This window comes from Aulostomus chinensis, chromosome 3, assembly GCF_037954235.1.
Source record: "Aulostomus chinensis isolate RoL2024-O1b breed Wild chromosome 3, RoL_Achi_v1.0, whole genome shotgun sequence".
NCBI lineage: Eukaryota > Metazoa > Chordata > Actinopteri > Syngnathiformes > Aulostomidae > Aulostomus > Aulostomus chinensis.
In genome coordinates, this window is record NC_141322.1 from 29441836 (window position 1) to 29466232 (window position 24397).

The 24397-nt window shown below is 47.2% G+C and overlaps 3 protein-coding genes across 4 annotated transcripts; 2 read left to right on the forward strand and 1 right to left on the reverse strand.

The window, feature by feature from the left end:
• The first annotated feature begins 1397 nt into the window (after positions 1-1397).
• dnase1l4.1 (deoxyribonuclease 1 like 4, tandem duplicate 1) lies at positions 1398-10133 on the forward strand. Its single transcript, XM_086200261.1, has 10 exons — positions 1398-1611; positions 5600-5685; positions 6144-6232; positions 6736-6822; positions 6922-7034; positions 7201-7313; positions 7687-7844; positions 7931-8027; positions 8149-8224; positions 8469-10133. The coding sequence occupies exons 2-10, from the start codon at positions 5605-5607 to the stop codon at positions 8597-8599; spliced, it is 945 nt and encodes a 314-aa protein (XP_086056387.1). The 5' UTR covers positions 1398-1611; positions 5600-5604; the 3' UTR covers positions 8600-10133.
• Positions 9803-12832, reverse strand: tma7 (translation machinery associated 7 homolog). Its single transcript, XM_086200262.1, has 4 exons — positions 12683-12832; positions 12206-12261; positions 11634-11721; positions 9803-10890 (listed from the first exon to the last, which is right to left on the reverse strand). The coding sequence occupies exons 1-4, from the start codon at positions 12696-12698 to the stop codon at positions 10856-10858; spliced, it is 195 nt and encodes a 64-aa protein (XP_086056388.1). The 5' UTR covers positions 12699-12832; the 3' UTR covers positions 9803-10855.
• On the forward strand, positions 12662-22651 carry ccdc51 (coiled-coil domain containing 51). Of its 2 annotated transcripts, none has more exons than XM_086200259.1 (7): positions 12662-12957; positions 13272-13413; positions 13518-13728; positions 13834-13971; positions 14300-14464; positions 14562-14768; positions 15242-22651. In XM_086200259.1, exons 2-7 carry the CDS (start codon positions 13409-13411, stop codon positions 15818-15820), a joined length of 1305 nt encoding a protein of 434 aa, XP_086056385.1. In that variant the 5' UTR covers positions 12662-12957; positions 13272-13408; the 3' UTR covers positions 15821-22651. The 2 variants fall into 2 exon arrangements, with proteins under 2 accessions (XP_086056385.1, XP_086056384.1); XM_086200258.1 differs by having other exon boundaries at positions 12663-12957; positions 13369-13413.
• The last annotated feature ends 1746 nt before the right edge of the window (positions 22652-24397 follow it).

Sequence of the window (24397 nt, forward strand, 5' to 3'; positions counted from 1 at the left end):
TCAGTCGAAGCTTTAAAATTCCTTTGTGACAGTAGAGCAGGAAACAAAAACATTTTTTTCTCTTTCCCAGAGGAGTTAAATAAATTGAATCACATCGATACTCAATAACTGTGTCACAAAACCTAACGAGCGAGATGCTAAGATTCGTAGCAAAATTCTCCACTTAAATACTTTCCAACATTACTTAACAATTCTACGCTGTTCTCACTGATCGCTTTGTTAAACCACAAACTTAGTTACTGCTTTTGTGGGTTGTTGCTTTGTTGTCTTTGTGTCACATGTTTGGATGAAACTGCAACACAAAGTCTGCCTGACTGACTGATAGTGTGTAAATGAGCTCCATTGTCCTGGGATAAAGGGCTCTTTATAATCTCATTTTTAAGCCTCATTAAACAAAAATCTAGACATGAAAGTTATCGTCAATCCAGCAGAGTTTGAATAGATTTGGATTTTTGATGTTGCTCTGATGCGCCGTACAAACAGGAATTCAATTTCCCCCATTAAAAAAAACAAAACGAAAAAATAAACATAAAAAATAAAAGCATTGCCGTGATAAATACTAACATTAACATTGTAAGACATAATTACTAAATAAAAAGTAAAAAAAGACTGTATTTCACAGATTTTTTTTTAACTCATCGTTTTGACATCTCGTAATTGTGGTCATTAGGTTTGATCTTTATATTTGTTTTACTTTGACATATGATAATATTTATGTTTTTATTGTTATCATGATCTACATTCCCCTTGTAGAGTCGGGCTTCTGTTGGACCCGGAATTAGTCTTCATGACTGTGTCTTAAACTGCAGCACTGCACTTTCCCTTCATGTGAAGTTTAGACTTTGCCATCACATTTTGAAGATAAAGTGAAAAATCCCAGCTGAGGCGAATTCACATGAACTTCAAGGACAAAAGAAAGATCAAAGGACAAAGAACAAAGCTGGTCCTACTTCGTGGGTGAAACACGAGCCCAGTGAGTTCTACAGGAGGGGTGAACACCAGTGGATGCCTCATGATGGTTCAGGTTTTCATTTGTCACCTTTTCCACATCGTGGCCCTCACAAAGTCTGGGACCAACCAGACATGTTTTGGCGGGTAAAAACTTCCCCGTGTCGTGTGTCTATGATGTGAGAGGTCATGTCTGATGTGAGGAGCTCATCGACTTCCTCACAAACACATTTTACTGCTCTCACGCCGGGCCTGCGGCTCTCAGCTCACAAACACACACACACACACACACACACACACACACACACACACACACACACACACACACTCTTGACACATCTAGCAGGAAGACACTCTTGGAAGGCGGGGTCCTCCCTGCTTCCTCTCGCTCCCCATTGGTCGGCTTCCAGCCAATCACACAGCTTGTGGTAAACCCTCTATAGAATGTGTTGCTCCTGGCGGACTGTTATAGTGAAGTCAGCCAGGGTCTCCGGCTCTCTCTCCACTCATCTGAGTTCCAGTCAGACTCGTCCCCTCCTGAGGGTGAGAAACGACTCCCTGGGTTCTCTGCTGTCCTTCACTTGTGCGTCTCGTACCTGAGGAGCTTCACATTTTTGTCTCCAGTCAATGAAACTCTCTCCCCTCTGAGGCAATCGACTGCAGGTGAGGTTTTAAATCTCCTGAAGCCAGGGCTGCGAGGGCTTTGCATAGCCGATTGTTTAAAGGTTACAGGGCACTCCTGAGCCCCTGAGGCCGGGGCCTGGGACACCTGCCCAGCTGAAACCCCCCGTGTCGGCGGCCATGATTGCAATTCCAGTTCAAATCTGTTTCCTAGGAAAATATGTTGTGTTTTCCATTCATTTCTAGGAAAACAAACCTAGATCAGCGGCATCACATGTGCTTCTGTTAGCCAACCTCTGATTAGCAGTTGTAGTCTAATTGTAGTCCTTTGGCGGGATTTTCTAAAGTCAGTAAAGTGAAAGAAAACAACAGCAAAAAAAAAAAAGGGCGGGAGGGGGGGGGGGTTGTGCCCGTGGCAAAAGAATGTAAAACTGAATTTGGTCACAGATTTGTTTGAGTTTTCTGCACCGTCATGCTTCAGGAGTACAAATACATGAAACGGAGAGGACCGAATGTGTTGTTCTACTTGTTTATTCATGTATTTGAAGCAGGGACAGGGCCTTGTAATGAACTTTGACCCGCTTGTAGCCAGAGGCTGGTTGAATGCTGCAGTGTTTCGAGGGACATGTGTGAATATTTTTATATATATATATACTGTATATATTTATGTAGATATACAGTATATAGAGATATGAGTTTGAGACTTAGGATACTTTTCCCTGAGCTCATCAGAGGTACGAGGCAGGATCGGTACACGAGTGTTTTGGCAGCTGATCTCGCTTGGATGGATTTCACAGCGATGCAGGAGCCCCCTCCCCAAAAAAAAATCAAACATTTGCAACATCTGGAGGAGAGCAGGTTGCGTTTTCAGGGGTGTGGATGTGGTAACTCCAGTTGTTTTCCTGCCCAAACGTCACTTGTATCTGTTGAGAGGGGTTTTTGTGCCTGGGGGTTCTCTGGTGATTCACACGGGAACCAAAGACTTGACAAGTGCGGTGGAGTTCCTTCTCTCTGGCTGCTGGGCTCTCGCCTGCAGCTTTGTGACACTTTTGCGTTTTGGCTAACAGGATGTGGTTTACTCAGAAGTCATTGACTTGTTCTCGTTTGCGGCTGAGGAGTTGAAAGCGCCGTGAGGAAACTCTCGGGGAGTTCAAATCAACGGAACCACAAAAAAAAAAAAAAAAAAAGCTCTGAAAATGAACTGAAAGCAAATAAATAAATTAAAACAAACAAAACTTTCTCTGAGAACATCTCTGTAGTAGGAAGAAGCAGGACGAGGGAGGAACAGAGCAGAGCGCTTCAGGGCGCCGCTGGTAACCCGGGATCTGCAACAACGCCATTCTGTCACCTGAGGAGAGGTAAAGCCTCCCCCGGCTCTGCTGCAGTATCGCGGTCACATGACCAGGCGAAACAGAGTGAATGAAAACTTGCAGAACGACTTTGACAGCACTCAGGCAAACATTGGGCTGCGGGGGGGGAGATTTCACGGTCTTCCGTCAGTCACCTGTACAAACGCCACCGCCGTGTAGGCTGGCAGGCTGGAACGCCGTCTGTTTGCTTCTCTGGATGCAGTTTACCGTCATTTACATGCACACAACAACACCATATATGGAAGTAATATTTTATTTAATGTTTCAGTCCAGGACTTTAAGGGTTTTCATTGAAATAATGATTAACATTTACCAAGACGAGGCTGACTTCCTATCAGCTGTTGCCTCAACGAACAAATCAGAATGTCTGGAAAGGTTTTTATCCCCCACTTGAGGAGGGAAGTTCTAAAAAAACTTCTCACTGAAAACACGAAGAGAACGTTGCTCCTGATGTTCCCGGGACGTTTTTTTCTGAGGAAGAGGAAGGAAAAATAATCCAGCAAGGAAGCACCTCAGTTCACTTGTTCTCCTCAACGGAACGCCGTTTAGTCACTTTTTTCTTGTGTGTGTGTGTGTGTGTGTGTGTGTGTGTGTGTGTGTGTGTGTGTGTGTGTGTGAGAGAGTCATGTCGGAGACAAACTAGCAGGACATTTGCTGCTGCAGGTGTGTTTGATCTGCATGAGAGGAGGTTTGTCCTCCATGTTTGACGGCAACCGTGACATCATCATCACTGTGAGCTGTAGTGTTGTGTCCTCTGGGCAGCTCGCCGCTTGATACTGCAGATACTACAGATACTGTAGATACTACAGAAACTGCAGATACTACAGATACTGTACATACTACAGATACTGTAGATACTACAGATACTGTACATACTACAGATACTGCGGATACTACAGAAACTGTAGAGTTGTAGGCAGATGTATAATTTTGGGGGGGGGAGTGTAAGAAAGTCAGAATTTGGCCAGCGTGATTGTGGAATTCCTGGTAACAAACACAGTGTGAGTGAGCAGGAGAGTCCAGTTTACCTGTCGGCGCCTGGACGGTGCAACTGGACTGGTTTGAGTTCCCTGGAGACGTTCATCCCTCAACCGACGGGCACGAGAGGTGAAAGAGGCTCAATAATGATCTCCCACAAAGACGGAGGGAAGCAAACCACGCAGTAAACCAGCGGAATTAGAAGTATTCTACGATGTTTTCACAGAGTAATAGATCTGCAGGAAGCAGTACCAAAACGGCACCGCTCGTGTACGGAGCGTCCGTCTGTGGGACTCATCAGGTTTTAGAGGCCGGCTTGAAGGAAACCTCCCGTTGTGTTTTGGTCCCTGGAGGGAATCCTCGTCTTCAGGTGCAGGAAAAACCTCATGAAAACTAAGAAGCTGAGACACAAACACGGGAGCTTTACTTTTCCCCCCTCAGGTTGGGATTAAAAACCAACACCTGGACAGGCGTCAGTTAGTCAGGGGATCAACGGATCAGCGCGTACAGTAAAGTACAGTGTTTACAGGGCGTCCCGCAGGTATGAAGGTGACGTCTGCTGCCTGGCAACAGCGGCGCAGGGGCCTCGATTTGGGAGGGGGGCGTCGACATGAAGCAGCCCAGACACCTAGACCTGTTAGAACAAGTCCTGAATGTTTGTCTCTGCGTGTGTGTGTGTGTGTGTGTGTAGAAGCAACAAACAGCTAATATTACCTGCAACCTCCGGTGACGGGCGGGGTAAACGTTCCGGTCCAGCACTGAAAGAACATTTTATGGGATGTTCTAAAATTCCGGTCGTCCTCCTGTAAGATGCCGTGTTTAAAACAGACGTTTATGTCTAATTTGTGTTAAAATTCGTTCCTTAACAAAATTTTAAATAATTGTTTCTGTACCTTTTACCTGTACCACAAACTAAGACTTTGCCGTAACATGGCACGTAATATTAAGTGAATTTAAGTGATTTTTTTCTTAAAAGGGGAAAAAAAAAATAGGCTCGCAGGGAAGCGGTTTGTTTGGTCTTTGTTCATTTCTATTTTTTCCTCGAGGGACATTGTGATTGACGACTGATTAAATCGTCCAAACTGATGAAACCTAATAAACGAGCTCAAATCTGCCAGGCTGTGGTGGGAATATGAACCTGTGTTGTACATCAAATTTGGCCTTCACGTTTTTCTACAATCATTTTGGAGGACACCTTTCATGTTGACCTTGTAGGGAGAAGTCCACGTGCCGAGGCGTGTTTGTAGCCTCTTCAGTTGTTGTTGTTTTGTCAAGTTTCCCATGAATATGGATATTTTCCCTGCCACTCACGCAGGTTTTGACATGTTTCTATCTCACAACCAAAGGAAGCGTCGGAGCTTTGTAGTGATTTGTTTTTATGTAAATTATGTCAAACGTCTTCGACTGCATTCTAATTGTTGTCATTTGTAGGAGAAGGGAGCCAACAGAACCGTGGACGAGAAGTCTGACTCCCCGAGAGACAAAGACGTCCCTACTACAAGTGTTTTATAGAGGCCTCGGGGGGGGAACTCCTCAGCTTCTAAATACAGACACAGAAAACATGCTTGTGCGCGCTCAGACAAGTATGATGATGATGATGATGATGATGATGAGGGTTTTCTCTCTCTCTCTCTCTCTCTCTCTCTCTCTCTCTCTCTCTGGGGTTCCTCTGTTCTCTGCAGCCACCATGAAAGTCGCTTCTTTTAACATCCAGAAGTTTGGGAAAAACAAAGTGTCAGACCCAGAGGTCGTCAGAATCCTGACTAAGGTAGCATTGACCACACACACACACACACACACACGCGCGCGCGCACACACGTGCGATACACATTTAATCAACAATGAATCATGAGAGGTATTGGGTTTAGTTCGGAGCAGTTTCATTGTACGGCAGTAAAACTTTAAATCTGATTTAATAGAAAGAAGAAAGCCACGCCGGGAACTTGAGCTAAAAAGATTTTTATTCTTGTTTAATATTAAATTACCAAAAATTATCAATGCAGCAGTGAAATGTACAGATAAGTAAAGTTACTTAAATAAAATAAAAAAAACAAATCAGAAATGAAATGAAAATATGACATCATGTCGGTGTCCATCAGCTGATTTCCAGACCTTCTTTTCAATTATATGGAAGTTCTGTTTGATCCTCCGTATCTCAGACTGTGTATGAGGCACTGATGTCTCCCCCTCCCCCTCTGCCTCCCCCTCCCCATCCCCCTGTCCCAGATCGTCTCTCGCTATGACATCATCGTGATCCTGGAGGTGGTGGACATCACCGGAGAGTCGGTAAAAACCTTCCTGGAGGCACTCAACACGTGAGCTTCCCTTCTGACTTCATTAACTGTTACTGTCATTCGTATTATTATCATGGGAAGCAGGATTTTTTTATTTTTTAGGGTCGCAATACAAAAAAGATAAATTAAAATTTAAGGCAAAATACCCAGAAGTGGTTTCTGCAGCCGTGCCAGCAGCGTTTGCGCACTGTGCTTGTTGCGTGCAGACACACTGCAACGCAAACGTGCTGGTTTGCGTGTTTGATCGGGCTGAGGTTTACTGCCTGCACAGATGAATGCATCAGGCAGTACAAAGTATTTCTGTAGCCTGGTGTCGTAATTAGGAGATGAAAATGACGCATTGGAGAGGTCCAGCCGGCTGAGCCTGCTGATCCCGATGTGTGACGTTGAACTCATGAAAGTGACGTTTGACGGCAGGTTAGCATCGGTAAATCCTCGTGTTAGCAGCATTAGAAACACGCGCTTTGTCAAGGGAACTTTCAGTGACGCGTGGCCACCCGTCCTGTCCTGTGTTTGCGGTCCAGGGCCACCAGGGAGCATCACTACTCCCTGAAGATCAGCTCTCGTCTGGGACGAACGCGCTACAAGGAGCAGTTCATGTTCCTGTACCGGTGAGTCCAACCTGCTGCCCGGCCTCAGGCAGTAAGAGAGTGTGTGTGTGTCCTTTTTATTTCCAGCAGACCAGGAACTAAAGTGTGTGTTTTGTTTAGGGACGACTTGGTCGACCTGGTGGGCACTTACCAGTTTGATGACCAGGTGACTGAAGGAGGAGACGTTTTCGCCAGAGATCCTTACATCCTGCGATTCCGGTGCCTCAACACAGGTACAAGATGTCTGTCGCGTTCTCCAAAAAAACAGCAACCCCAAAACAACTACTTGTTTTGATAGAACAGCAATAGAATGTATGTTTATAAAGATGCATAAAATTTAAAGGAAGTGTGTGTGTGTGTGTGTGTGTGTGTGTGCGTGCGTGCGCCTGCCCACTTCAGTGCTGAAGGACCTGGTGTTGATCCCTGTTCACACCCGACCACAGGACTCAGAAACCGAGCTGGATGAGCTCTACGATGTTTTCCAGGATGTCAAGAAGAAATGGAGGACGGATGTAAGAATATCTAACCGTCCAACTCAAACGTGATGACCCGTAACCTGAACGTCAGGTTGTGCTGTGATACGAGTCATCCTCCCCAGAGCCGCACGAGGAGCAAGGACCCGTCGCTCCTCTGTGCTGCCGATGGGAGCTGAGACATGCAGAGACCTGCTGACTGCCAGTTAGCTTAGCGCAATGAATGGTAGCGGATGGGAAGTGTTAGCTTGCCTCCGTACGGGGAGCTAAACGTGTCCTCTTGCCTTGCACTTGTGACCTCTGACCTCCAAAATCTTCGACCCAGTTGACTTCTGTGGGACCCCTGGTGTGCTGATTTGCTGTTTGGCCCCTGTTGCTGAGGTTCTCATGTTCTGCCTCCTCTGCGCTGTAGAACGTGATGATCCTTGGCGACTTCAACGCGGACGGCTCGTACGTCTCCCAGAAGGACATGATGACCATCCGCATCCGTAGCGACAAGAACTTCCACTGGCTGATCGGAGACAACGTCGACACCACTGCGAGCACCGGGAACGATCACACATACGACCGGTAAGCTGCACCAGCACGGCGTACGAACAGGCCAACCAGAGGAGGCTCGTAAAGATCAGCTGACTGTCCGCCACGTGTCTGTTCAGGATCGTGGTCTACGGAGACGACATGTTCCAGGCAGTTGTACCCAACTCTGCCAAACCTTTCAACTTCCAGAAGGCGTATGGGCTCAGCTACGAGCAGGTCAGGCCTCTCACGCTCACGGGGTGGCGGCGTCCCTTGAACTGCAGTTTTGTTTTGTTTCTGATTCTGGCATTGATGCAGACTGATGTGACGTTTAAACCTGCTGGGATTTGTTTGCCAGACGCTGAAAGTGAGCGACCATTACCCCGTGGAAGTGCAGCTCAAGTCTCTGACCCAGACAACACAGGACACGGAGGGTAAGCGCCTACACACTCCTTCGGCTGTACCTGCTGGGTTTTTTTTTTTCAATCCGTACAAAAACCTGCATTGTATTCGGATCTGCACGCTTTGCTGAGAGTAGAAACATCCTGGTGCGTCTGACAAAGTTGTCGTGAACTGTGGAAGTGCCGGGTCCCCTCCTCCTCTTTCCCACGTTGTTCACTCGCGCGTTTCAAAGTAGCCTCGCTCTCCCGCGCTGACGGGGGTCGCTTCACTCTGCAGATCCTGAGTCGGTGCCGATGGAAGATCTGTTGCAGCTGAAGAGGGGGAACCTGCTCCTGGAGAGGGAGAAACTCAACCTGGAGCTCCAGATCCTCCGCAGGAAGTTGGCCAAGATGGCCAGCGAAGATTGAGCCTGACGCAGAGAAGCCGAAACTACCTCGTGACCGCCCGACTGAGCCGCTCTGAGGCCTCGACCAGAGCAAAGCTACCTTTCACACAAGGCCCAGCTGTGGTGTGACTCCTACCTGGGCAGCTGCTCCCCCTCACCTGCATTAATTAACCCTTTCACTTTTGTTGTTTTTAGTCACTTTTGACTGAATTGAGCTATCAAGTGTTTGTTTTTCTTGTTGTTCATTAGACTCCTGCTCCGTTCACCTCCTCACGTGTGCACAAACCTAAGGATGCAGGAGGGTTACTGCTTACAGCCATACTTCACCCCCCACCCCCCCCCCCCCCCCCACAAAAAGTGTATTTTGTTTTTCCAAGTACTTACAAATATTCTCACCTTCTCTTTGACTTCAGTTAAATCAAGCTGTAATGTTTGTGCCAATATCAACTGGGTGAACTGTTTTCAGGGTACAAATTCTTCCCAGTACGAAAGTACTGCGATTACGCAGTAAACGCTTTAACACTACCATCATCATTACAAGTTACAATATTTAAAGAAATGAAAATAAGTGGATTTGTTTTTTGTTCTCGGTGGAGTAGAGCCTCCTCTCTGTGTGTCCATCATTCCACAAACTACTTTGAACTTCGTGATTTAAGACTTGGATTGTTTTAATCACGCCCACACAGGAGTGGAGACCAGGAGACGTACACCACAAAGTACCGCCGCTCGACTTCTTCTGGTGTTTGTCAGGCTGGCGGCCGCCTGCTAGGACGAACGAAGTCAACGTGGCATCGGACACCGCGATCATAAAGGAGAGCCTGCGGTCGCGCGCAGCTTCTTCAATACTTTGAAGCTCGAGGGTCACAGACTTGAGCTGAATCAACGCCGAGTCATGTGAACTGGCGTCATTGCAACCCTTAAATGCAGAACAATAATTCATAACCAGATCCAGCGCAACCCGCGGCGTTCCAAGACGTCTTGGGGGAAAAAAAAAAAGGGTTTAAATCTGCACTCGAGCCGGTGGATCTTCAGACTCGTGCAGCCGCCAGCTCACCACTCCTGATATTCTGGTGTCGGTCTGAGCGTCAAACAGGCCTCAGACAGCAGTCGTGGTGGGAAGCTGCACCATGGCTGGACAATATTCCCACGGCGCACAAACTGAAACACACGCGTAAGCATGGTCTTTTTTCTAGAACATTTACTCATGAGTCACATTTACTACATGAACAGAGGACCAACATCTGCCTGTACCCTCCTGCCCCCCTGACCCAGGACCTGGAGCCACTCGGGCTTTTACCTGCTTACCCTTAATTATCTTTTCATTTCGTTTAATACCTGTGTTGATATTTAATTTCATAGAAGTGGTAATGAACATCAGAAAGCACTGCATGCTGAGGCGTTTGTGCCTGGAGGAGCAAGACGCCTCCACTTAGGACTGAAAGGAGCTCTGACCTGGAACATCAAGACTGTAAGAAGGTTGGACACCAAATCTGTCACCAATCAAAGTGAGCAGGGGGACATCAGACATGCTGGTCATGTGTTTTAAAAATAAAGAGGCTGTTGTAGAGGATTGAACCTACATGGAGCTCCAAGTCTTGCCGCTCACGCTAAGGAAGTTCGCGTTTCCCCGTTTCTTGCAATGCTTCCTGGTAATTAGACCCCCCCCCCAAATGAAGTGTTGAGTTTGATTCACCAACTTCTTTCCACCCCAACAAATCCCACTTAAACCCAATACTTCAACTTCCTGATTGGTTGCTTTTCCACCAAACGAGCAATTGGATAACAAGGTGTAATTACAAAAAAAATTTATTGACATATCTCCCTCTTTACAACGAAACAAGAATCCAAAAAGAATCTGAATATGGGGGGGGGGGGCTCAGGGGCGATTTGCGTTTGTGTTATTTAAAGATTCAAAGGGACAAACCAAAGAACCGTACGGGGTAGAGATCCAGATTACTTCGACTCTGTTTCTACAGGAGGATCGCGTTACAGCTGATGTTTAAGATGGCGGTCAGTGTGCATGACTTAGTGACTCTGCAAGTATCGCAGTGTGAAACCTCGGATTACGAGCCCAGATGCGTGTCGACGGGGGACGAGAGGCCAACGATATTCCCGTGTCTGGAATCCTGGTTTATGTAGTTAACATTCACAGGAACTTGTGTGACAGTTTGATGGGGTTCATGTTAAAAGGAGCAAAACAAACTGGAGTCTCTCAGCGAGCGTACGGACACTGCAGACACAGGAAGCGAGCCGGGAGCAAACACATCCTCCTGGCAGTTTACTTCTTGCCTGATTTCTTGATGCCACTGCCACCTAGAGGACAGAGACAGACATTAAAAACAACAGAAAAGCTACAATCTACAACTGCCAAGAAGTGAAGTATACACACCAAAGCTTTAGCACAGAGGAGGTCCGTTCATATCCACTTCTACCAATATACTTTAATTCTTCCCTGGTGGTTTGACAGACGCAAAACTAACCAAAGGAGATGTTTCTCAGTTGATCACAACTCGGGATGGGAATCGATACGATTTTTACGATTCCGATTCCATTTCTGATTCTGCTTAACCATTTGGTTCTTTATCGATTCTCAGTTTCTCTTTTTCTTCCTGAATAACAGTGACTGTCTCCCGTCGTGGTCGTCTAAACATAACGCACGAGAAGGCATTCACTTAGCGTTAACAGTTAGCAACAGCAGGTTTTAAAATGAGGCACATGGCACTAACATGCTAGGCCGTGCTCAAAAAGAACCGGTTTTCAATTCCCATCCCGAATCGAGTAAACCACACAATCTCACATGCAGGCATTTGAGAGGGACATTTCTAAGACGTCTTCCAAATTGTTTCATCGTTTCAAAAGCTTTTCCCGACTTGGACGTTATCATTTTCTAATTCTTTTCCTCTTCCAGGGCTTTCATGATTCTATAATCCCTGCACAAAAACCTGAGTCACACTCCCGTTAAGCCCCGTGTCAGTGAGCCTACAGCGGAGCACTGAATGGAGATAAATGGGAATAAACCTCTCATGTCATATTTCACCTGCTTTCCTTCCTCTTACCTAGAGGTCCTTTTCCAGAAGCTTTGGCCTTCAGTGCGTCCATAGCCTTCTGTTCCTCTCTTTGCTTCTGCTTGAAGGCCATGTCCTCCTACAAACACACAGATTATTATCCCTCGACTAAATACTTTCCATCAAATCACTCGATGTCTTGTTGCCCAATGTCATTTTTTCTGATTTGTCCCACAGGCCCATGACTCAAGTTAGGAAGTCTTTGTTTTGTTAAGCTAACCAACCGATGGCTAGGATTTCAGTGGAGATTCTGTAAACTTCCCGACTGACTGACACCAGCCACACATCTCACTGCGGCCTTCTATAACATCTCAATCATCAGGATGACACGCTTCTGGCCCCGATGCTGTAATATTTTCTGGTCTGAAAAACACCAACCATCCCAAAAATGCACTCTTAGATAGATGACATGACGAATACTTGAAATATTAGTGTTTACAACAGGTAACTAGCAATTACGACTGAAATTACTGCCATTTTATCCACACAGGTTTGTTGCGGCCCCAGAGGAAGCTAAAGCTTACACATTTTATTTTAATTCGAGGGGAAGGAAGGACACTTACATCATCCATCTCCTTGGACTGTTTCTTGGGGGCCTTCAGTGGTTTCTTTTTACCTCCTGGGAACAACAAATGATGGGTTGTCACAGCTGAATGCAAGGATACCTTCACTTTGATGGTTGGAAGAGGTTCACTATGCTACTGTAAGTGACTGAAACACTGCACAGTCACAGTGTAGCGTGTCTTTAGCAGGAGAAGGAACGTTCCATCGCCATATCAGTGTCACCAGCACATTTGTGTAAAGGCCAGATATAGTCGATGCGCGCAGTTCTTCTCACGTAGTCTTCATGGCATGTCTTACTTGTACACTTGTTTGACCGAATGGTTAAATAAAAATTACCGCTCTGAATGTAGCCGTGGCTAGCTAGCTAACCCACACAGACACGTTACGTTTAGCTTTGTAACGCTGTCGGGGGGGAAAAAAAAGGCATAATCTCGCGAGATATTTCCAACAAAATAGCAGGTAAAGTGACGTCTCACCTTCTCTGCCAGACATTGTTGCGGGATGTGACTGCGGTGAGACGGGGGGAAAAAGTTAAATAGATCTCGCTGAAAATACTCAACCGGTCGTCTGTCTAATGCGCACGGCGAGGACCCCGAAAGAACTCTGAACCGGAAGTAGTGTTACCGCTACATGCCTGACAGAAAAAGCTCCCGGCTGTTATCGGTTTCATTTGACACAAAAAATGGTAACTGTTTACCCCTTGCGAGAGGAAAATCGGAGTGGCACGTATTGACAACATCGGCGGGAACAGGTACATCTCTTTTGACAAAAATATAATAAATATTTAGAGCAAAAGACATCCAAACACCGTTGATACTTCCCCGGTAGTTTACCAACGTGAGCGGACTGTGGAGACAGCAGCGCGCTAACCTTGGAGATAACGGTGTGTTTTACTGTACATTAAGCTGACTATCACTCCATGTTAGCGCTTATGGATACGACTTATTGATCCCTTTAGCGAGGTTACGCTCCAGTGAGAGTTTATCAATGAGTCAGTGACGGACAGGTCGCTGTGTGTACCGTGTGTATCGAGTATCGATCAAGTTTTACAACATTTCGTAACAGGAAGAACGTGGACTTCGAGTTGAGGGACCTCTTGGAGCTGCCGGGTCCCTAAAGCACTTGTTGACGTTGGTTTTATCATTTATGATCTTCCTCATAGGCCAACTTTGTAACTGAGGTCCCGACTGCTGTTCTTGTCAATGAGGTAGGTCCGTAAACCTGGTCTGAAGTTTTGCTCGTCCAGTTACAAGGTTGGTGTTGAGAATGAATTGGTTTTTGTTTTGTTTTGTTTTGTTTTTGCTGATCCAGGTTCCCAGGAGCTCAGATCTGTGTCTGGGCTCATGGCACCTGCTGTTGGTCCCGACTTCTCCTGCCTGGGCCTCGATATGGCGGGATTCCTCCGATCAGAGCATATGGTACTCCTCCTCAGGCTGGCGCCCCCTCTCCGACTCCCCCCGACCCTCCTGAGGGGAAGGGTGGAACTGAGGTGGTGAAGGAGCGCGCCCTGGCTGCCTTGCAGGTACAGACCCCCATCATCACCTGATAGAAATACCATTAAACAAAGAATAAGACCAGAACATGTGAGGAATAATATTTCTCCCTTTTCTTCCTCTTTGTCCTTTAGCAAGCAGGTGAGTTGGGGCGGCAGTGGGGTCAAAGGTCAGCTCAGCTGGCCACTGCCACAGTCAACAATTGGTGGGAGAGGTACGAGGAATTTGTTGGTCTCAATGAGGTCCGCGATGCCCAGGCCAAGGTCACTGAGGTCAGCAGACAGTAAGAAGCACCTCAGCGTGCAACCACCAACTCTAGTCGGCTGTCGGCTAGAAAACTGGAGCTAGACAAGATACGGAAAACATTTCTTGGTAAAACCAAACATAGTAAAACAGCACTACGGCGTCCAATAGAGCCTCCAAAATAACGTAACCTCCTAATATACTTTAAAATGCAACTGATGCAGCTTTCATCAGGTCGACCGATGAGACAGAAATGGCAGAGAAAGATCATCAAATGCACGAACACAGCAAGTGAAGCGGATCCTGTGTGACGCAGTGATGCTCCAACCCAGAGTCTGTGCTGTATGTTTGACCCAGGCTGAGTCAGCGTTCATGGTGGCCAGAGGGATGGTGCGGGAGGCTCATGCCAGCCTGGAGGTTCTGCAGGGCAGACTGAAGGAGGTCAGAGACCGTCTGGACCGCGTCTCCAGGGAGGAGGCTCACTACCTGGAGCTGGCAACACTAGAGCACAAACTGCTGCAGGTGAGTGGGATCCGTCTGACGTTTGAGGTAAAACGCCTCTGTTGTTTGAGTCCAATGTTGAATTAACCACCTGAAGTGATCGCCCCCACCACTGTAGGAAGAACGGCGTCTCCGGACAGCCTACGAGAGCGCCGAGGGAGCGGAGAGGGAGAAGTTTGCCTTGTTTTCAGCAGGCGTCAGGGAGAGCCACGAGAAGGAGCGGACAAGAGCCGAGCGCACCAAGAACTGGTCCATCATCGGCTCAGTGCTGGGAGCCCTGATCGGGGTCCTGGGATCAACGTACGTCAACCGCGTTCGCCTGCAGGTGAGAGAGAGCCGTTCTGGGGTTTGTGGTGTAGCGCAGCGTGATGGTGTAATGTTTGAGTGTGTTACAGCTCATTTAATTTGTCCTGGAAAAAAAAAATGGAAAAATAATTCGGGGATTGGGGCTGAAACTGTGTAAGACGAGAGACAGACGAGTACGGGAAGGCAGAGCGGTGCATTTGTGCGGTGGTGATGATGGTGATGCACAATAAGCTTGTAGACCTCAGCTGAACTCCCGTTGTCGTCCTTTATTCTAGTTTTCATGAGCTTCAGACATTCTTTGACTCTCACACTCAATAAAGTCCTCGCCAGGACGCCTGATATCACTTCCACAGGTTAAAACGTGGTGAAGAGTTTATTTTATGTATTTACATTTGGAAACTCCGGAACTGCCGCGCCCCCCCCCCGTCATTTGCCAGCCAAGCAGACGCCAGCCTGTCACTGACAGATTATCTTTACCTCCTCGATGTGTAGGAGCTGAAGAATCTGCTGCTGGAGGCCCAGAAGGGTCCGGAGAGCCTGCAGGAGGCCCTCAAAGTCCAGGCTGGAAACCATCGCTCCCAGCAGGAGGAGCTGCGAACACTCATTGACAACCTCAGGCTCACCCTGGAGGACGGCTTCCCGCAGAAGGGCGCTGTCCTTCAGGACCTCGGCCTGGCGCCAGCTTCCCCCGTCGTGCCTGTGTCAGCCTTCAAAGACCTTCATGTTGACATCCAAAGGACCGAGTCCCATCTGAAATCACTCGTGCCACAGGTGGGTCAACTGGAGCAGGGACTCGGTAGGATTGAGAGCGAACTGTTGGCGCTGAGGAAGCTGCTGGAGACCGGAGCTAAGAGGGAAGCGCAGGCTGTTCAGGAGAAGCCTGAGAGGCCAGCCCGACCCGAGAGAGGGGACCAGCGGGAGTCAGAGGTGGTGGTTCGGAGGCTGGAGGAGACCCAGAGGACGCTGGGAGAACGGATCAGGCAGAACACTGTTTATAACGCCGTGATAACTTGCACCGCCACGGTCATCACCGTCTCCGCCTTCTACCTGCTGGTCAGAGGAACTGGTTAGATGAGATGAGTCGTACTCACTGGGACTGGACCCGCCACTGGGAGCCTTCATCCGTTCGTGGACCTCCTCAGAGATCTGCTCCTGTTACCATCCTGACTTCTCCTGAACCATCAAATCAGATAAGATTTCCAAACCGACACAATAATTTGTGTCTAAAATGTGATTAGTAATAAACCAGCTGCCATGCTAAAGTCAAACAAACAGAAAACCCTTCATCTGCTGCGCGTCACGGCTTTAGAACTTTGTCTTGAAGAAAAAAACAATGAGTTCATTTGCCAAAAAAAAGATTTCTTAAAAAGGATAAAAAACTAAATATTAATCTAACATTTATAAGTACTGAAAATAACTGTATTCTGTTAATGCGTTTTTAAGTCATCATTCATCCTGTCTGAGAATGCGGTATATCTTTTTTTTTTTTTTTTTTAAACGACAACTTTATTGATAGCGAAACTCACTGGCACCTGACAAATTCAACTGAAGGTTTAATTTGTGCGCTGGATATAAGAAAAAAAAAAAATTCAAACATGACAACCTTGATATCTGTTCCCCTCCCCCCAGGATCTCTGTGGTAGAAATGAACCTGACCAGAATCGCGGCAAAAAAGTTTTGCCAGCAGCGAGATTCTTTTGAATCTCTTGACTACTTGAACCTGTGACTTCACGTCCATCTCTGAGCGCTGAGCAGATCCATGATAACTTTATTAAAACTGAACTGCTGAACCTGGTTTTATTGCTTGGAAAAACCCAGCTCGACACACTCAAGAGATTTTGTGTACTTTTTCTTTTTTTAAAGTGGCGTCAGTTCCACCAGCCTCCAGTAGAGGGCAGCAGCTGAGCACCACAGCCCCGCCATGAATCCCACGTCTCTAGATGTATATGTCAGGAGGGGGGGTGGCTGGGGGCCTTATTCCAGGCTCCGTCTATCTTAAGGTTGACCACTGGAGATTTTTTGTTTTTTTTAAACCCTGCACTTTAAAACCAAGCCAATGAAACGTGTGCTCCCCTTCAGAAGATTTTCCACACTTAAGACCATGCCATTGAGCCTCTTCATTCAAATTTTTAAACGCAGTCCGTCCCTCCACGGGTTTGTCTTATAGTTTGCTCATCGGTTCCAACAAGATAGGGTGCAGAAATGATCTTTGCGTCGTTCAAACGAGAACTTACTGTTGTCAATTATGACTTACACAACTGAGACGGAACCGCCGACCCTACATTTGATCTGGAACACGCAACACACATTTATGTAAGTCAGACCTGGCATACATTCATGTCCTGGAGGCTTAACACGGTCACAACTTGCCAAACCATAATTTAAACCACCGACCTCTAAATCTGTGTTTTATCAACTAGGAATACGTACAGTTGTTGTCCCAGTTGCACAAGCCGTCCCCAATTAACTGGGTTTAAGCCAGGCTTATGTCCCGAAAGTGGTTTAAGACTCTCTCTCTCTCTCACACACACACACACACACACACAAGGCGGATTGTGACGTTGGTAATCTGGAAAACAAACTTTATTATTTTATTAAAACTCTTTAAGCCCTGTTGCTTGTGCTGAATAACAGAATAACAGAATAATAAATTAAAGCTGCAAGCAGTGTTGTTAAGGCCTGAGCCCCCCATTGACGCCGGCCTGAATCCAACGGTGTAATTGGCAAATCCCTGGGCCTTGTAGTTTAGGAGATAGAGGCCTGAGTCTGGTGCAGAGAGAGAGCAGAGCTGAGAGCCGGCCCTTTAAGAACCCCTCCCCCGCTGCTCTGTGCTGTCTGTGTCAGAGTGGAGAGAGTGGAGGATGCTGACATTTGGAGTGTGTCCAAATCAAGTAGCTCTGCATGTGTTGGGCAAAAGTGCAACATAGTACCATATTTTTGTAGGTTTTTTTTTTGTCAGGAATACAGTGGTGTGTATTTTGAGGCTGTGGGAGTTTTAGTTTACATGTGAGAAGCGAGTGTTTGAGAGTATGTACCATGAGAGCAGACAGGTGCCCCATTGGTTTCCATTGTAAGGTGAAAAGTGTAAAAAGTGTCTCCCCCACTTTGAGGGCTTGTAAAACCCCAAAACCCCTGTCCAAATTGTGGACGTCCTGTTGGAGTTAGGTCAGGGGTGTCATGGTATGATTTTCCGTCTTGATGAGACGATTAAAACGGTGTTGGTCCCATGTCTTTTGGACATTCTGACAGGCCGTGGCGTGGTTTTATGTGTATGTAGGTGGCGCTATTGAGTAGAGCGTTTTTTTTTTTTTTTTTTAATTATCGAATTTTTCGCCGCACCCGATGTGTGTACCAAATTTGGTGAGTTTTTGAGTGTGTTTAGGGGGTCAAATTAACTTTTGAAGTGGCGAGTCTGGCGAGCCAACATCATAGGGTCTTCGCCCCAGAGGACCTCTGGGCTCAGGACCTCCGGGCTCAGGACCTCCGGGCTCAGGCCCTCACAGGGAAGAATTTCGTGGCAGAACAACTTCACTTCCCCAGAAAGTTTCCAACCCAGCGCCTTGTAACAGCCGTGCTGTGACCCTGAGCTGGTTTGTCTCGCTGTGTCATCACTGCCAGTGGGCAGACAGGCCCTCTTCACATTCCCTGCGTCTGTGTTTATTATTCCGGCGGATGAATGTTTGTCATTTGCTGTGGTATTAAAGTGTAGGAGCAGCTGGCAAAAATCCGAGGCTAAATGAACAGGCAGAGCCACATAGCATTCAGTTATTCTCTTGTGTCTCTCAGCTCAGGCGCATGCAGCAGGTCAGCCGGGAAATCAAGTTAGCGAACCGCACGCCGCCGAGCTCGATTAGCCCTCTCAGACCAGTGTGGAGGATCTAGGGACATCCAGTGGCGAATCTGCGTGCTGCAGCTCCTGTGGCCGGGGAGGTTATCCACCCTCCAAAAGTAGAATGGACAGTAGCAATAAAACTGTGCTCATCTTCTTGCAAAGGAGGTCGGAACGAATGTGTGGCTCTACATTCCAGCAGGATCGTCGGGAGCGTGACACCACCACAAGCACTGAAGGCTGGCTTGGGATTCTAAGACTGGAGAAGACAATCTTTCCCTTGAGTTGCAGTTCAGTCCTTCGATACAGAGTTTCAGTGACTTCACACACACACACACACAACTCTTATGTTCCTGTTCTTTTCCTTGACAAACTGAAAGGCCTGTAACGCCGTTAAAGCAGAGTCCAACGCCGCCATGGCAACACTGTCAGCCACCGCCGCGGCAACAGGAAGTACTCTCTGGTATCTTTTCCAGGGCTCCAGCGGTGTGATGGAATCAAAAATGCAACCTTTTGCTGCTTGATCTTGATCTATCACTCAAGTTATGCAACTGTAAAAAACCCCCACAAAACTATGACTGGAATTAGCATGTTGCAGCCAGTAGCAGCACATTGCTTTTGCAGTATGTTACGTCTGACGCGGGTTATTATACCCTGGATACAAGTTTCAGTACTCTGTCTCCTCTGATCTGAGCTGCCGCTGGAGTGAGAACAAAGTCTGCAGCACACACACACACACTGAATGACCTGAATACCAATGTTATGTGACGCCCCCCGCATCGCCGATCTTTGTACAGGTGTTTTCCAAACCTCCAGGTGAAACACAGTAAAACACAGCGTTGTCTTTTTTTGTCCACGTGTTCAGCTCCATCACTGAAACGCCCAGGGAGACAACTGACTGTACGGACTGTATTTAATTAACCGCCGCACCAAATAAGTCCTGTGGAGTTACAGAATGAGCGATTTATGATGTCAGCTGACAGGTCAGCTCGCACGAAACGCTGATTCTGCTCAGCGTTTTCACCGTTCACACGTTCCCTCTGAGCCGTTGCACACAGCAGGTTTGATCCCCCTGAAACCGTACAAAGACACCGCCACACCCACTAGCGGCTTGGCAGGGATTTGCAGAGCAACGCGTTCCCTCGACGCAGAACTTCGAATGCTCAATGATGGCGTAGGGTCTACGCCGTCGCCGCGACGCAGAAGCATAAACCAAGCTTTAGAGTCATGGATTCCGTATTAGAAGATCCATCAAGCAACAAAACGCGCACCACTTAGGAAATGAGAGGCGTTACACAAGCTAGCTGTTATCAAAGCAAGAACAAGAGTTCCTCAGCTCTGCTGTCACCCCTCAGAGAAAACCAGACAGTGAGCTCTTTGGTTCTTTGTTGTGCTCACGGCACCCCACAGGGCTTTGTGCTGAGCCCCATGATAATTCAATTTTAGGATGACTCAATCGTGTCTGTGCTCCTCTCAGGCTCTCAAGAGCGAGAACTAACTCTCTCTGTTTGAACGGAGGTAAATAGACAGATTGATATCGTTCCATTTAAAACACTTCTGTTCCTCCTCTTCCCGTGTGTGTGTGTGTGTGTGTGTGTCTAGAAGTGGTTCTGACGATGGATGATGATGTATATTTTTATTTTCATTGTACAAATACAACAAAATTACGAGGTTCAGTTTGATCCGGACGGAGACTTCGTTGTCTGAGAAAGACTTCTACTGCGTTGAAAGCGTCAGCAGTTTGGCAGCACGTTACTTTTGCTGAAGTGACCGAGTGATCCAGAGGTTTCCCGTCAGGCGGAGGCCGCCTTCGTTAATGCCAGTATGGCTTGGCCCAAACAAGGCAGGTGGAAAACACCCTGAGATACAGGCGTCTACAGTCATTGACATACACGGGAGGTTTAAAGTTTCTCTGTGTCAATCATTTAAAACCACTGACAATCCTAACCCAGCAGAGGCTCCTCCCTCAAGAAGCTGAAATGTGCCCTGACATGGGGAACCAGGTCACCACACAAAGCTTGCAGACCAACGGCATCACTGTGTCTTCTGCTATGGCGGCTGCTGCTGCTGCTGCGCGGCTGTTGAGCAAAAGCGCTTGCATCACGTGGTGAAGGAAGTTCAACATGTTGTTTTGATCAAGTTAGCAAAGCTGAGGAAGAGGGCTAGCAGCGTTCTCATGCTGATGCCTCACATAGCAGCCGCTCCCTCGCTTGGAATGCTGCCATCTGACAAACGTTCCAGGACAATAACGCCACGCTCCACGGCGCTGGAGATAGGTTCTTTCCCAGACCCGTGGCCTCCATCACAACCCGCCCTGCCCAAATCCAGAGAGATCAAATCAAAGGGATGGTTCGACCAAAAGTGAAAATACTGTCATGAGCTGCCCCCCTTCTGACTGGTGGAGGGTCAGGAAGTCCACAGAAACACCGCCGGAGTCTCACGGGGAAAGGAGCTGCACGAATCTCCCGAATCAAAGTGAATGATGACCAATTAACAAAATACGACTTCAAAAAAACAAAACAACAACATAAACTACTTCCTGCTAGCTTGTTTTAAAGTGGAAGCAGGGCATTATTGATGTTTATCAGACCAACTTGGCCTGACGAGGCCTCAGGACTCCTGGGTTGCTTCAGACGAGCAATACAGAGGCGTTTGTTTTTTTTTAGTTTTAGTTTTATTTTATCATCATATATTCTAAACATTTGAAAAATTGGTCACTATCCCTATCCGATGTTTGGGGCGTTCATATACAACCTGAGTGACGGTCACAACGGAGTTCTCCCTGGTGGGAATGTAAGCAAAGCCACTCCCAGCTGCAGCATTTTGGCCGACCGGATCCTGCAAGAATAGAAGGCTCGTGGTTTTCAGACGCCATAAGCACACAAAGGCTACACACACACACAAACACACACACACACACACACACACACACACACACACATACATACATATAGCATAGCAGAGTGTAGTGGAGTGGGTGACCTGGATACCATTGTCATGTGAGGCGATGTGCTAACCGCTGCTCTCTTCACCCCCCTTTGAAGCCCCGTCACTTTGATTCACTACATCTCCTCTCCTCTCCACCTCTCCTGTCTTTCTCTGTCTCCCTTTGACTTTTTTTAAATAAAAAAAAAAGAAAAGTTGTCAACATACAAAAATATAACACAGGGTTAAACACAAACACACTCCTGTAATTCCTCCTCCAAAAAAAACCAACAACTTTGTGTTTCAAAAGGCTCTGCCAGGTTGTGTTATTCATGCTTCTCCTAGCTGTGTTGTCAGTTTGCGTGTAACAATCAGGTGGTTCAAAAGACCTGCGGCGTTGTCTCAGGGACGCCGTGGCGCTGTCACGACACAGAGCCTCCGACAGAATGATGATCATCCTACACCGCCGCGCTCAGGTGCACTGTTTAGCAAGAATTATAACGATAAGATAGATACAAAGGAAACGGATGGATGTGTAAGTCTTAGTGGGGAGGTTTCGCAGCCGCAGGTGTAAAAAGCGCCTGATCAGAAACCTGCATTGGTTTGTTATCTTTGTAAACTTCCAGACACGCCCCCCCCACGGGAAAAGTTCCATGTTCACTATTTGTACATAAATGCACCACATGGCGGTGACAGTTGGGACGCAGCGACCGAATCGTGAAAATCATTCACCGGCTAGGTCAGCCATTTTTATGACCCTAAACTTTATTTATTAACCGGGATGTTCCACTGAGATTAAAACAAACTTTCCACCTGTGGCGTTTCAGGTTCTAAATAAAGGATTGTAGGCGGTAAGAACCAGAAGGGGAGCAGATTCAGAGGAGGTGAAGCAGAACTGAACGATGGAGAGCAAGAAAATGAAGGAATCGTGTCTGGATTTCTTGCTTTAACTCAAACTCGGCTTGTCTGATGGTGCTGGCGAATCCAGCCGCCGGAAGGAGAGTTTGGCTCCGTTTCATGACATTTGTGGGGTCCGCCGCACTTTTGGGTTTACCTTTGCTTCCCTTCCCACATGTTGGAAAAGCTCCTGAGGGTTGAGACTCCGGCAGTGTGAGGTTCAGGGTTGGAATTTAATTCTGTAATTTTTCTGGACCCATGGGTGGGGGGGGGGGGGGGGGGGCAGTAGGGCTGTAAGGGGCTTGCTAATGCTTTAAGTCCATGAGGGGTCCCCATAATTATAGTACCACCTGCCCTGAGTGTGTGTGTGTGTGTGTTATTGTATGTTTGACCTGCGGAGGTCTGCTTATTGACACGGGGTCACAGGGTCACAGGGTCAGTCATGTGATGGGAGTGTGTCTAGACATGTCCATGTGTGCTGAAAAGCTGTGTGTGTGTGTGTGTATGTGTGTGTGTGTGTGTGTGTGTGTGTGTGTGTGTTGTGTACCTCCAACTTTGTGAGGAACTGTTTTGATGGTTTATACGTGGAAACTGAGGACGTTCTGTCTGGTTCTCACAGCTGTGTCCAGTCATCACAGCGTGTGTGTGTGTGTGTGTATGTGTGTGTGTGTGTGTGTGTGTGTGTGTGGGGGGGGGGGCCTCAATGCATGGTGTTGTAGCAAAACAACACAAGGTGGTCTGGTTAAAAAAAAACCCTAGATTTTCTTGCATTGCATGATGACATCATCCATCATGAAGCTGTAAAGTTCAATCGAAACGATAAAAACATATGGTATATTTCACGTAGAGCCTTGGAGGTGTAGGTAATCTGTCGCTTGGCAACAGTGTTGATGCTGGGTTTGGTGCAAGCAAATGCCAGCAGGAGACGAGACAGAGGGGAAGCTGGCAGGTTACCAAGTGACGCACCATCAACTCTGTAGGCCAACAGATTTTCACCAGAGAAAATTCAAAGACCCGACATTTGCCCTGGTAATCTGCTTCGGTTAGTCACCGCAGGGTAGGGCGGCGGCGTCCACCTGCCTTTGTGCTTTCCACATTTCTGCAGTTGTTATGTAACATAAGCTAGGAAACTGCTTGGCTCTGTTGAGTGAGGCTTCTGTCACACTCATCATGTTGTCAGACACTAAAAGAATGAACCTCCACTGGAAAGAACGGCACACCGTACTGTGACACACGCGCTGGCCTGACCGCAGCCGCGCCGAGGTCTCTGATCCTCTCCGACTATTTTGTTCCTGTTAATCATTAAGACCCGAACACATGGAGCAGGTCTGGCAGCACTGGAGTCCTCCTGTAAGTGTTGGTCCGTCATGACCATGAAAGAAATACGCCGAACCCTTAAGGAAATACGCTTGCGAGACCCAGAGACCAGCTAATTAGCTTAGCACAATGAATGGTAGCGGATGGGAAGTGTTAGCATATCTCAGAAGTCATCAAATAACACACTGTGAAGAATGTTGCTCGGGAGGTTCGCGACACGGCCGTGCGACTGGAACTCCATGAGGTGAATAATCACCTCAAGTCATATTTATATTGATTTTTTTGTTTTTTAAAGAGGGGGAAAGGTTTCTTCTCACCAGCAGGTTGTAAGCAGTTTAATCTCCTTGTGAGAGAAAGAGAGAGAGAAAAAAAACCCAACAAAGACAATTCATTAATGATTACAGACAAACTATTTCAGGAAAAACACAAACTGGTCGTAAAAACGAGTTAACCTGCGAGACCCACAGAGGCAGAACGTAGCAGAGATTAGAGGTGAAGGACGACGACAGAAACGTGAAGAAAATGTTAAAGACGGGTTGAGTTATAAAACAGATGTTAAAGTTAATTTATAACTTTTTTTTTTCTCCTCCTCCTCCTCGCGTCTTTGCAATGCGAGCACCGATGACCCAGCAGGCCAAGGCCTCGTTCTTCTGTCCGTGACCTCGGCTCAGAACCCAAAA